Source organism: Littorina saxatilis, linkage group LG10 (genome assembly GCF_037325665.1).
Source record: "Littorina saxatilis isolate snail1 linkage group LG10, US_GU_Lsax_2.0, whole genome shotgun sequence".
Taxonomy (NCBI): Eukaryota; Metazoa; Mollusca; class Gastropoda; order Littorinimorpha; family Littorinidae; genus Littorina; species Littorina saxatilis.
Genome location: NC_090254.1, coordinates 40,394,802 through 40,408,305, shown reverse-complemented (window position 1 = coordinate 40,408,305; position 13,504 = coordinate 40,394,802). Strand labels below are relative to the sequence as shown.

General features: G+C 39.8%; 1 protein-coding gene across 6 annotated transcripts in view; it reads left to right on the top strand.

Annotated features, from left to right (window-relative positions):
• LOC138978818 (kinesin-like protein unc-104) overlaps positions 1 to 11,182 on the top strand; it is a 110,758-nt gene extending 99,576 nt beyond the window's left edge. For 5 of the 6 annotated variants that reach the window (XM_070351604.1, XM_070351603.1, XM_070351600.1 and 2 more), the window contains 4 exons: positions 1,003 to 1,243; positions 1,548 to 1,667; positions 2,195 to 2,313; positions 3,393 to 11,182. In XM_070351604.1, the coding sequence (XP_070207705.1) occupies positions 1,003 to 1,243; positions 1,548 to 1,667; positions 2,195 to 2,313; positions 3,393 to 3,432 (520 nt within the window). In that variant the 3' untranslated portion in view covers positions 3,433 to 11,182. The remainder of the gene's footprint in view (positions 1 to 1,002; positions 1,244 to 1,547; positions 1,668 to 2,194; positions 2,314 to 3,392) is intronic. The other variant, XR_011459818.1, reaches the window with a different exon arrangement.
• The last annotated feature ends 2,322 nt before the right edge of the window (positions 11,183 to 13,504 follow it).

The window sequence follows — 13,504 nt, the reverse complement described above, 5'->3', positions numbered from 1 at the left end:
TTCACTGTCCCACTGAGTGAATCTCTAATAGTTGGTCTTCTTTCAATATGAGAGATCATTTCCACGGGGTACATTCAGGACTGTACTGAAACCCCCTTTCAATCAATCAATCAATCAATCAATCAATATGAGGCTTATATCGCGCGTATTCCGTGGGTACAGTTCTAAGCGCAGGGATTTATTTTTTTTTAAATTTTTTTTTTATGCAATTTAAATTGCGCACATATTGAAGGCGCAGGGATTTATTTATGCCGTGTGAGATGGAATTTTTTTACACAATACATCACGCATTCACATCGGCCAGCAGATCGCAGCCATTTCGGCGCATATCCTACTTTTCACGGCCTATTATTCCAAGTCACACGGGTATTTTGGTGGACATTTTTATCTATGCCTATACAATTTTGCCAGGAAAGACCCTTTTGTCAATCGTGGGATCTTTAACGTGCACACCCCAATGTAGTGTACATGAAGGGACCTCGGTTTTTCGTCTCATCCGAAAGACTAGCACTTGAACCCACCACCTAGGTTAGGAAAGGGGGGAGAAAATTGCTAACGCCCTGACCCAGGGTCGAACTCGCAACCTCTCGCTTCCGAGCGCAAGTGCGTTACCACTCGGCCACCCAGTCCACGCCTTTCAAGGCCTCTAGATTAAAGACCTCCCTTGTTTAAAAACCCTGGTTTTTTTAGATTTTCGGTTCATGACAACTCCCATTTTACACTCCCCCAATTATGAAACAATATTTCTTTACAAGTATGAGAGATTTCTTGGCTGTCACAAAAACAAACCATTCTGTGTCGTGAATCGCTCAAACTAAGTGATTGTTTGGAAGAAACCAGTCAAACAAAAATTAACCAGTTTGTGTGACCCGCTACCGATTTCATTTCCGGTATTTGCCTTTTTTTCCCATAAAATCCTGTCTATTTTTGGTAAACATTATTCTTTGGTATCCTCCGTCTCTTCAACTTGCCAGTTTTATGGTTATTCTTTATTCACCACAGGTCTATCACATCAGTCCCCATCCAGGCGTCACGGTCATGCGAAAACATTCTGAACACCGGAGCATCACCGGTGTTCGAGTACGGGGATCGTAAGTTCTCTCTGCCGCTGAAGCCGATCAACCTTGACGCTCCGCTGTTCGTTCCCGACGTGGAAGAGGTGCGTGTGTCGCCCGTCGTCTCTCGCCGCGGCTACCTCAACTTTCTGGAGGAGAACACCAACGGCTGGATGAAACGCTGGGTGGTGAGTGCTTAGCTTGATGGAAGGGAAAAAAGAGAAAGAGAGAGTGTGTGTGTCTGTGTGTGTGCATGCATGTGTGTTTGCAAATGTTTACTTCTCACATTTTTTTCATTTTTTTTATTTGGAACTGATTTTTACTCTGTTGTACATGTTCAAGTCAAGAAAAACATCCCTATGTGAACTTGTGCACTAGCTGAACATGTTTAAAGACATTTTGTAAAGGAAATTGACCCTGCAACAGAAAACAAAGCTTGTAGATAGGCGCTTTTCCGACGCGTACAACAACAGTTTGTTGTGTGTGTTTCAGGTGGTACGTCGCCCCTATGTGTATGTGTACAACAACGAGAAGGACCCTGTGGTGCGAGCCATCATCAACCTAGCCACTGCTCACATCGAGTACTCCGAGGACCAGCAGGCGCTTCTCAAGGTAAATGCAGAATACTGAATCTTTAATTGCCCAAAGTTGGGAATTTGTCTTGACATTGCGGTTAAGTTGCAATATCTTCTTTACTGCAGCCATGCACACCAGCACACGCATCAATACAAACTGATCAACGAAATCAATTTAAATATGACACCCATGGACAGCAATTAAAAATACATACACTAAAACAAGCAACATACACTCTAAAGCTTCCTCGACACCTCATGTCACACACACACACACACACACACACACACACACACACACACACACACATTGTGAGTCACACACACACACACATTTGCAAACGCACACACGAATACTAACACATGAACACACGCACGCACACACACACCCACAGGCAGAAAGAAGTTGGGGACCAGAGTTGGGATAGGGGTGAAAAAGTGTCAAGTGGAGTTGATACTTGCTGAAATACTTTCTTATATGATACAAAAACAAACTAAGTGAAACAACAGCCACAAAAATCCAGTCATGTAATTTTGATTGACTTGATTCTTTATCTTTTTCAGACACAGAACGCATTCTCTGTGATGACCAAAACGAGAGGCTTCTTACTGCAGTCTCTGGATGACAAGGATTTCCACGATTGGCTCTATGCCATCAACCCTCTACTGGCAGGGCAGATCAGGTTGGTTTTGTCCGTCTGTCTGTCGGTTTGTCTACTCATCTGTCAATCTGTCTGTCTGCCTGTCTCTTTTATCTCAAGAATTCTATGACAGGTTGTTTGCCATCAGCTTTTCTCTTAGCTGGGCAGATTAGGTATGTTTTGTCTGTCTGTTGGACTGTCAGTCTGTTTGTCTTCCGACTGTTTGTCATCAGCTTTTCTCTTAGCTGGGCAGATTAGGTATGTTTTGTCTGTCTGTTGGACTGTCAGTCTGTTTGTCTTCCGACTGTTTGCCATCAGCTTTTCTCTTAGCTGGGCAGATTAGGTATGTTTTGTCTGTCTGTTGGACTGTCAGTCTGTTTGTCTTCCGACTGTTTGCCATCAGCTTTTCTCTTAGCTGGGCAGATTAGGTATGTTTTGTCTGTCTGTTGGACTGTCAGTCTGTTTGTCTTCCGACTGTTTGCCATCAGCTTTTCTCTTAGCTGGGCAGATTAGGTATGTTTTGTCTGTCTGTTGGACTGTCAGTCTGTTTGTCTTCCGACTGTTTGCCATCAGCTTTTCTCTTAGCTGGGCAGATTAGGTATGTTTTGTCTGTCTGTTGGACTGTCAGTCTGTTTGTCTTCCGACTGTTTGCCATCAGCTTTTCTCTTAGCTGGGCAGATTAGGTATGTTTTGTCTGTCTGTTGGACTGTCAGTCTGTTTGTCTTCCGACTGTTTGCCATCAGCTTTTCTCTTAGCTGGGCAGATTAGGTATGTTTTGTCTGTCTGTTGGACTGTCAGTCTGTTTGTCTTCCGACTGTTTGCCATCAGCTTTTCTCTTAGCTGGGCAGATTAGGTATGTTTTGTCTGTCTGTTGGACTGTCAGTCTGTTTGTCTTCCGACTGTTTGTCCACCTGTCTGCTTTTCCAAAAGATTATATGATTGGCTGTACTCCATCAACCCTCTACTGGCTGTACTCCATCAACCCTCTACTGGCTGGGCAGATCAGGTTGGTTTACGTTTGTTGGTGGCATACTTTCACTGTTTCAGTTTTTTTCTCTCGCAAGTTCATGATCACATATAATGTTTGTTATACCCTCAAGATATATGATGTTTTTATGCAGGTCCAAGTTGTCAAGGCGCAAACAGCCCATGATGATCTAAGACCCAGAGTGACGTCAGCGTTCCACCAGAAAGATACACCAACATTCTTGTCGTCAAGTTGTCCTCACCGTCATTCCTGACCTCGCTTGGACTGCCATGCATCAACCTTAATCACGCTGCATTGAATTACATCTGGAATACTGCACATTGCTGTATTGAATTACATCTGGAATACTGCACATTTTGGTAGAAGCTACTGACTGTTGACATATACACTACAGAAGAGTCTCTTTGGCCCGAGGATCTCTGTTGGAAAAAGGGGGACAATTTTCACACAAAAAGACCTGTTACCAAACAGAAGTGCACAAAATAATCAGTACTGAAGTATACATTTGTATTGCATGAAATGATCAATGAAAAGGAATAGCTGTCATCAAACACACACACACACTTTTGAAGCGCTTCCAAGAAACCTGTGGTAAATGGAAACGAAAGTGAAAAACTAAAACTAAATAAGTGAAACATTTTGTTAAAGTGAATGAAATCAAACACACTCATTATACAGCCACACTCCTGTGTTTCCAAATGCACACACACACACACACACATACACACACACACACACACACGCACATGCACACACACACAGAGACACGCTTACTTCAAGACTCAGGTATTTTTCGAAGCACCAGTGAAAGAAGAGAAGAATTTGCTGACTATCTAATCATTTGTTATAAGCTGAAAAAACCTCGGTGTACTGGTGCATTCTTTATTCGTTTTGTGTTGTAAACTTTGCTCTGTTGTAAAAGTTGCAATATCTTGTAATTCAGTGAAGCATTTGTTCTCATATTAACGACATTTGAGAGAGGTTGTTTTACGGAAGAAGGACTTTTCTGTGCGAAGTATACAGTTGACCAGACTGATAAAGGAGGGACATTACTTTCATCCGCCAACATGCAATCAAAGCGCAGGATTTTGTTTGTGTTGTAAATCATCAATTCCCACATTAGTAGTTTTCCTGTAATACTTCAGCGTGTCTTTGAAGAAATTTGTTTTTATCAATCCTGGCCATTTTTGAAAACGTTTTGTGAAACATTCACCAGTGCTGTTGAAGTTTAGCTTAATGTTTGTGCTTTTGTGTCAGAAGAAGAAAGCAGAATCACAAAATGTGCAGTTAATTCTCTCAATGTCTTGTTGTGGTAAAACCCCATCAAATCAGATGTTTATTCATTGTGTGTCACTGTCAAGAATCAAATTATCATTAAAACACATTAATTGAGTCATTAGTTCATGTTACTGGAAAGAACCTTATCATTGGTGAAAAAACAATTGCGCAAGTTACTGTATGTTCGGAGTCTTACCCAATCAACAGTAAAAATGCATAAAACCAGACATCTGTATGTGTTACCGTGAAAAATGTAATCATCGCATAATCTCAGACTGTTTTGTAGGTAAATGTCCACATTGATTTTTTGGTGTACAATCGATCACCAGAGTCCCATCTTGAGCATTTATTTGGTGTGCTTATTGGCTTCTAGAGTGTATTGCCATGGGCGTTAATCTCTCAGCGAAAAGTTGAGGCCTACAGTACTCCTTGTTCGCCCGACACTTTGTGCAATATCAGTGCTGCTTAATCACCAACATCATCTTTTGTGTTAATGCAGTAGAAACAAAATCATCTTAGAAAATTGTTTCAAACCATCACGGTGTGCTGTAATCTTTATAATATATGTCCACTGCATATTCATGGATAAAATATGAAGTATACCTACTGATTTGACTAAAAAAGTAGAAGTTCGCTGGTCACAATTGCTTTCCATGTAATTCGAGTGTGTGTGCTTAAATTGCTGGCGCTTGCTGATAACTATCACCATCTCTCGCGGTAATCGTCATTGCGAGACTTGAATTCCAGTCAGTACAAAATGAATGGGAGGCCGAAGCATCAGATATGCTTTAGTTATTATGAATATTATTGATATTATCATACTTACTCCTGCTACTATTATTATTATTATTATTATTATTATTCTGTCCTTGTTTCCCCTAATGCTTTATTTCCCCTCTTGTACAAGTCATCTATTACCCACGTTCTGGAGTCGCCAATGTTCAAAGCTTTTGGAATGTGTTTTCACATCTATCCTTTTTACAGAATTCTTGACATAAATGCTGAAACGTTACTTATATGTTGTAATGTATTGGCAAATGCTGAAACGTTACTTATATGTAATAATGTATTGGCCTACAATGGTGAAGATCTGCCAAATTGCTGAAGCATGAAGCCAAGAAAGATAGCGTTTTGCGCGCAGTGTGGATAGCCGATTTGAAGAGACCTGTCCGTATGTGCAAATTAAGCTCTGGTCAAACTTGTGGCAATGTATTATATTTGCATCTACTTATCAAAATTAATGAGAATTGGTGATCCTTTTTGAACGTTCCATGTGTACAATAGACCGTGGTGTTTATGTGCTTGTACCTGTTTTATCCCCTCCCGAAAGCTTTTTTCCCTTTTTCTTCAGTTGTGATACAGTCAAGAATCTGATAACTTTTGACAGTGTTCTACCTACAACCACCATTTGCATTCCTTTGTAGAAGTTTGTGCATGGAATATTTACTATTGTCATTATGGCCTTTTCCCGCCATTTCTTTTTCTTAACTTCAGATTGAATTTGTTTGGAGATGCCAGAAAAACATCTTTGCTACATATTTAAAAAACATAACTGCAGAAAAAGGTGTATTGAAATGTCAGAACCATATTATTATTACTATTAATATTACTATTATTATTATTATTATTATTATTATTATTATTATTATTATTTTAAAGATATTTGATTTTATGAATTACTTGTATCACAATTGTGTAAGCATTTCCATGTGTTCATTTAGTTATGAATTTAACGCCAGGTTGGAATACCTCTGCGTGCTTTGTTGACACTAATGCTTTGTTCAGGGTTTTTGAATTTCCAAGAGAAATGTACAACACTCTATTTTTGCGTTATTTTTGTGCATGAAGACATAAAAAAAATGTCAACAAAAACGCTGTAAATAGTGCAAAAAGTTATTAATCAGAACATCATTCCATAATTAGTATTTCTTTCTCGTTGTGTGCTTGTAGTCTTTTGTCATTTCCAAGATGTATAATGCATTGCGTAACTGGTGGATAATAAGCCTGGAAGAAATGATATTTAAGTATAATCTCACTTCTTGAGCACAATTAGGAACAAAGTCCATTGAAGTCATGTTCTGGTACATACAAGCAGTTTTGTTGATATTATTCCAACTTGAAGAGGCATTAACTTGTAACAATCATACTGCCAATTTTTCCCAGTATAGTTCCAGTTAATGGACTATAAGGTTTACAAGTAAAAGGTTATTTAACAGAAAGATTCTTTTCATGTTTAAAGTATACGAGAATGATAAGACTTTATTTTTTAGCCATTGGGAAAGAGCAAGACGTGATAAAACGATAGAAAAGTAGCGTTTGGGTGATACATGAACACAGCAATGATCTGTGATGGTTTTGAAAAATGGGAAGAACGGTGTTTTTTTCAGTGAATGTAAAGATGACTGTAAATATTTCAAAGCCTGTGTATTGAGGTGAGACAATGATGGTGTACAACTGAAGAGTTGACACCATGAAAGCAAGGCGAAAATTGTGTAATTTATTGCAAACGGTGATGTTGTCAAGCTCGAAGTAGAGGAGAGGGGCCCAGCAAGTTCAAAACCTGTAATTCTTCCAGTGACAAGTGGTGACAAAAAATTGCTTACCTGTAAATCTGATGATGGTGACGTAATTGAAAATTGCCCACCTGTACATCTAACAGTGATACAGACAATTTTGTTGATAAAATTGCGAACCTGTACTTCTGAAGGTAATTAGGTAATTAAAGATTACTGCCCTGCACATCAGTGATAACGGCAATTTAAAGACTTCTCCAGATTCTTTTTGTGAATAGTTCGTCTGTGATGAGTTTTGTAAGATATTGTTTTCCGCCATCATTCTTTCAGGTTTTTGTGTGTGGACCTGTTACTTACTGTATATATTTGGCCAAATCTTGGTTCCATTCGTTTGTGACGCGTTTCACCTTTGTTGATATGTAAATAGCTGTAAATGAGGATTGTAATTCATTGGTCTTTTTGTAGATAGCTCGCAGCCGCTTTTTGTAATGCCAGTTTTTGTCTTTTCAGTGTTGTGTGCTGTGTTGTGATATAGTTGGCAGTTTTTGCCTTCTTTGTTGTTGTTGTGGATTTGATGTAGCACAAATGAAGACATAATAAATCGGGTACTTTGTGCAATACACCAACAATTTTTAGTGACTCGTCATCATCTTAAAGTCGCTGTTATGGACATTATTCAGTTTTGTAGAATCATTTTATGCTCTCTCTCTCTCTCTCCTTCTCTCCCTCTCTCTCTGAGACTGACTCTCCCATTTTCTGCTACAGTGTATCACCAATATGTGTATAAATCTGTTTTGCTGAAAACAAATACATAGCTGTCACATTTTCATTTTTCTCTTTCTCCTTGGAGAGATTCCATTTTCCTGCCATCAAAATGTTGCTGTTGTGGCTCTGTGTCAGTTTTGTGAGAAATTGTACAAGTTTGAAATTGTAAGTAAGTTCTTCAGACGCCTGTTATATTAGTTTTTGGTGACTCCTCTTGTAAGGTCACGTCTTGTAAGGGTTAATTTATTTTCAGTGAAGAACGTTTCCAGTTATATTGTTGTCTCAAATTTGACCTCTTAGATAATTAATTCAACTTTGACTGTCAGGAAGCATTGAAAACCATAGGACGTTAATAAAAAAAAGAAAAAGAGATTGTAGAAAAGAAGGTGACCTTATATTTTCGACAATAGCTTCTGCAGTACGTGACTCCTTCATCGTGGAATGAGTTTAAAGGTTGCTCAACTGAATTGGAAAAGTTGAGGAAGTTCTGTTTCGAGTCAAGACAGGAAGGGTCATTATGTTATGAGCTGGTTTCTCATAATAGAAGCTGCAATAGGAAGTCTTTACAGTTGAATCCATGGGGTTTCAACCCTGTTTGTTCAACTAATGAAGAGGTCACCTGTCATCAAGTTATAAAAAAAAAAATTCTGAAATGGATAGACAGCTAACTTTTAAAATTAAGAATAGGAAAATTTTTTGTGAAATGTTAATTATTGACTAAGCTGAACAGGTGTGAACAGAACAAGTATGACAAAGTTCTCAATTTGTGTCAAAATAATTCTCATTTGTTTGTCAAAATAATTATCATTTTCTGTCTTCTGTTCCTCATATGGTGCTATAGTTTGTGAGATTTGTTTTCAAAGCCATGACAATGTGTAGTGATTTTTTCCCCTGGTTTTTATGGAGTTCTTGTTCATTAAACCATACCTTTGCTTACGATGTCCTGGATCTTCTGGTCCCGTGACCTTTTTTTTTAATGAATTTTTTTGTGATGTTATTGCTGAGTTCTTTATGCTAGAGTTGCGTAAATTGTTTTGTTATTGTTATGTATGGCCAGTAGTATTGTATCTTAAGTCTTGAGACCTCAGTTGTTAATTATTCTTACTCAGCTTTTTTTTTTTTTAAATTTTGCCATGATAGTAGGTTAATTCCAGTGAGTTATCTTTCTTCGAAAACACTTAAGTTTTGTTTAAGTCAGACGTTATTCCCTCTATGTTTTGATGAGTGTACGCCAGTTTTATATTTGAGTTTAAAAGCATTGTTTAACTCTTGTAGCTGAATGTTGGAAGACAGGCTGTGTTACTTAATGCTAATGGACAGATGAAAAGTAGATCAACTGCAACCTTCAGCTAATTTAAGAGGCATTTGAGCTCGAGAGTTCTGTTAATTTGAAACATTGCCATTTAGATTAGACGATCATTATAACTTATATGGCACATAGTCTTTACTGCATCTTGGTAATGACATTTTTTTCTGAAGTTGATCATGTTGAGAAATTAATTTCTGCAAACTATTTTAATTTTTAGTGTTAAGTCATAAATTGTTTCATGTATTTAATGTCCCAACGCTTATGTGATCATAAGACATGCAAACAACCCATGTTTTTGTGTTTTTCTCGTGTAAAATAAATGCGTAGTTCAAGTGTTGTCTGATGTTTAAATAAAGTCATCGTGTGCGTTTAGAGCCAGATCATTATTGACACTTTGTTGAGGTGTGTAAATGTTCCAAGGCTATCCATCTCCGAGACAACGCATCAAAATGTAAAAACTTAAAACTACGATGCTAGTTTAATCTTTTTTTCTGTGTTCAGAGTTTTACTCCAACATTGCTTGTTTTGAAAGAAAAAGATTGTGCGGGCAGAAGAAGAGTTAAGTTACTGAAGTAACTTGTGAGAAGTAAAGGGATTTGAGTAAGGATTTAGCAGGCTTACTGAGGTTGAGTGAGTGAAGATTTAGCAGGCTTACTGAGGTTGAGTGAGTAAGGATTTAGCAGGCTTACTGAGGTTGAGTGAGTAAGGATTTAGCAGGCTTACTGAGGTTGAGTGAGTGAAGATTTAGCAGGCTTACTGAGGTTGAGTGAATAGGGATTAAGCAGGCTTACTGAGGTTGAGTGAGTAAGGATTTAGCAGGCTTACTGAGGTTGAGTGAGTGAAGATTTAGCAGGCTTACTGAGGTTGAGTGAGTGAAGATTTAGCAGGCTTACTGAGGTTGAGTGAGTGAAGATTAAGCAGGCGTACTGCGGTTAAGTGAGTGAAGATTAAGCAGGCGTACTGCGGTTAAGTGAGTGAAGATTTAGCAGGCTTACTGAGGTTGAGTGAGTGAAGATTTAGCAGGCTTACTGCAGTTGAGTGACTAGGGATTAAGCAGGCTTACTGAGGTTGAGTGAGTGAAGATTAAGCAGGCGTACTGCGGTTGAGTGAGTGAAGATTTAGCAGGCGTACTGCGGTTGAGTGAGTGAAGATTTAGCAGGCTTACTGAGGTTGAGTGAGTGAAGATTAAGCAGGCGTACTGCGGTTGAGTGAGTGAAGATTAAGCAGGTGTACTGCGGTTGAGTGAGTGAAGATTTAGCAGGCTTACTGAGGTTGAGTGAGTGAAGATTAAGCAGGCGTACTGCGGTTGAGTGAGTGAAGATTTAGCAGGCGTACTGCGGTTGAGTGAGTGAAGATTTAGCAGGCTTACTGAGGTTGAGTGAGTGAAGATTAAGCAGGCGTACTGCGGTTGAGTGAGTGAAGATTTAGCAGGCTTACTGAGGTTGAGTGAGTGAAGATTTAGCAGGCTTACTGAGGTTGAGTGAGTGAAGATTAAGCAGGCGTACTGCGGTTGAGTGAGTGAAGATTTAGCAGGCTTACTGAGGTTGAGTGAGTGAAGATTAAGCAGGCGTACTGCGATTGAGTGAGTGAGGATTGTACTGCGGTTGAGTGAATAGGGATTAAGCAGGCTTACTGAGGTTAAGTGAGTACAGATTTAACAGACTTACTGCGGTTAAGTGAGTAAAGATTAAGCAGGCTTACTGCAGTTGAGTGAGTAAAGATTTAGCAGGCTTACTGCAGTTGAGTGAGTAAAGATTTAGCAGGCTTACTGCAGTTGAGTGAGTAAAAATTTAACAGGCTTACTGCGGTTGAGTAAGGATTTAACAGGTATACGCAGACTGAGTGAGTAACTAGCAGGTAGGGTACTCAGGTTGAATGAGTAAGGATTAAGTAGGCTAAATGGTTGCACTGCTTGCTTGCTAAAAACTCTTTTGAGTTTGAGTTTGTATCATGTCTGATATGTATCCTCCATTTCTGATTTGTGTCTTCAGCCATTCAGTGTCTGTCAGAAAAAAAGAAAACTAAAAGTCACTAATAAAACATTTGGCTACATTGAAATGCTGTGTGTGTGTGTGTGTGTTTGTGTGAGCCCCGTTAAGCTGCCTTTTGCAAGTTTACACACCCTCATAAGGATGCCGGGCCGGTGTATCCTGCCGGCAGCATAGGAAAATATTGTCAAAAGCCGTATAAAACGGTCAATAAATACCCCTAAATTAAGTTTCGTTTCGTTTTACGTCAGGCAGGAAAATGGAGGTAACATGTCACGGATGCATGTTTTTTACACACCTCTTGCGTAACACGTGACCGCGCTTACGCGGTAAAATTCCTCACACAAGGTCACACAAGTTCGGCGCGCCACAAGTTCAGTTGACACTGAAAATGGACGCCGTAGTTTGAAGAGAGCAGCGGCAAGAGCAGCGATGTGACCGAAAGAGGCCGGTATATTTAATTTGGATGATTTATGTTTATAATATACGAAAGTGTGTGTGTGTGTGTGTGTGTTTGTAGGAGCACCGTTAAGCTGCCTTTTGACCACTTTATGATAGTAAATGTCAACATACACTACATGGCATCTCTATTCATGTAAAATGTCAGCTTAGCTAAAGTTTCAAAATAGGCGAATGATTTCTTTCCAACTTCATTTAGAATTACAAAATAAAGTTTCATCTCAAATCTGGACAGAATCGGCCTGTAAACTCTGCTCATTTTTCCCGGCATCTTAATGATTGTGCAAACTCACTGACCGGATAACGTGGCTCACACCAGTATGTGTGTGTGTGTGTGTAGCGAGAGAGAAAGATTTATGCTGCGATGGCTGTATCAACGTTGTGTGTGTGTGTAGCGAGAGAGAAAGATTTATGCTGCGATGGCTGTATCAACGTTGTGTGTGTGTAGCGAGAGAGAAAGATTTATGCTGCGATGGCTGTATCAACGTTGTGTGTGTGTGTAGCGAGAGAGATTTATGCTGCGATGGCTGTATCAACGTCGTTTGTGTGTGTAGCGAGAGAGAAAGATTTATGCTGCGATGGCTGTATCAACGTCGTGTGTGTGTGTAGCGAGAAAGATTTATGCTGCGATGGCTGTATCAACGTTGTGTGTGTGTGTAGCGAGAGAAAGATTTATGCTGCGATGGCTGTATCAACGTGTGTGTGTAGCGAGAGAGAAAGATTTATGCTGCGATGGCTGTATCAACGTCGTGTGTGTGTGTAGCGAGAGAGAAAGATTTATGCTGCGATGGCTGTATCAACGTCGTTTGTGTGTGTAGCGAGAGAGAAAGATTTATGCTGCGATGGCTGTATCAACGTGTGTGTGTGTGTAGCAAGAGAGAAAGATTTATGCTGCGATGGCTGTATCAACGTTGTTTGTGTGTTTAGCGAGAGAGAAAGATTTATGCTGCGATGGCTGTATCAACGTCGTATGTGTGTGTAACGAGAGAGAAAGATTTATGCTGCGATGGCTGTATCAACGTTGTGTGTGTGTGTAGCGAGAGAGAAAGATTTATGCTGCGATGGCTGTATCAACGTCGTGTGTGTGTGTAGCGAGAGAGAAAGATTTATGCTGCGATGGCTGTATCAACGTCTTGTGTGTGTAGCGAGAGAGAAAGATTTATGCTGCGATGGCTGTATCAACGTTGTGTGTGTGTGTAGCGAGAGAGAAAGATTTATGCTGCGATGGCTGTATCAACGTTGTGTGTGTGTGTAGCGAGAGAGAAAGATTTATGCTGCGATGGCTGTATCAACGTTGTGTGTGTGTGTAGCGAGAGAGAAAGATTTATGCTGCGATGGCTGTATCAACGTTGTGTGTGTGTGTAGCGAGAGAGAAAGATTTATGCTGCGATGGCTGTATCAACGTTGTGTGTGTGTGTAGCGAGAGAGAAAGATTTATGCTGCGATGGCTGTATCAACGTTGTGTGTGTGTGTAGCGAGAGAGAAAGATTTATGCTGCGATGGCTGTATCAACGTAGTGTGTGTGTGTAGCGAGAGAGAAAGATTTATGCTGCGATGGCTGTATCAACGTTGTGTGTGTGTGTACTGAAGGAGAAAGAGAGATGAATGCTGGTTATGGCTGTATCCACATACTGTATTTGACTATTTCACAAAGTTATGTTTGACAAACAAGTGCAACATACAGTACTGTACAAATTACCAAGGAGCAAATATAACTCCCCAGCACCGCACCCCAACCCTCTAAATCTTGCTGTTGATACTGTCACAAAATTAAATAACTGGTGAAGACAAAATTAGACAAGCGAATGAAGAAAACGTTTATACAAACGCTCGATGCTGCACACTCATACCTGCATGGATTCATTCCTTGCATCATCTATACGGAATGTTCACACAAAAGCACACACTGGCGCGTGCGCAGGCACGCCCGCAC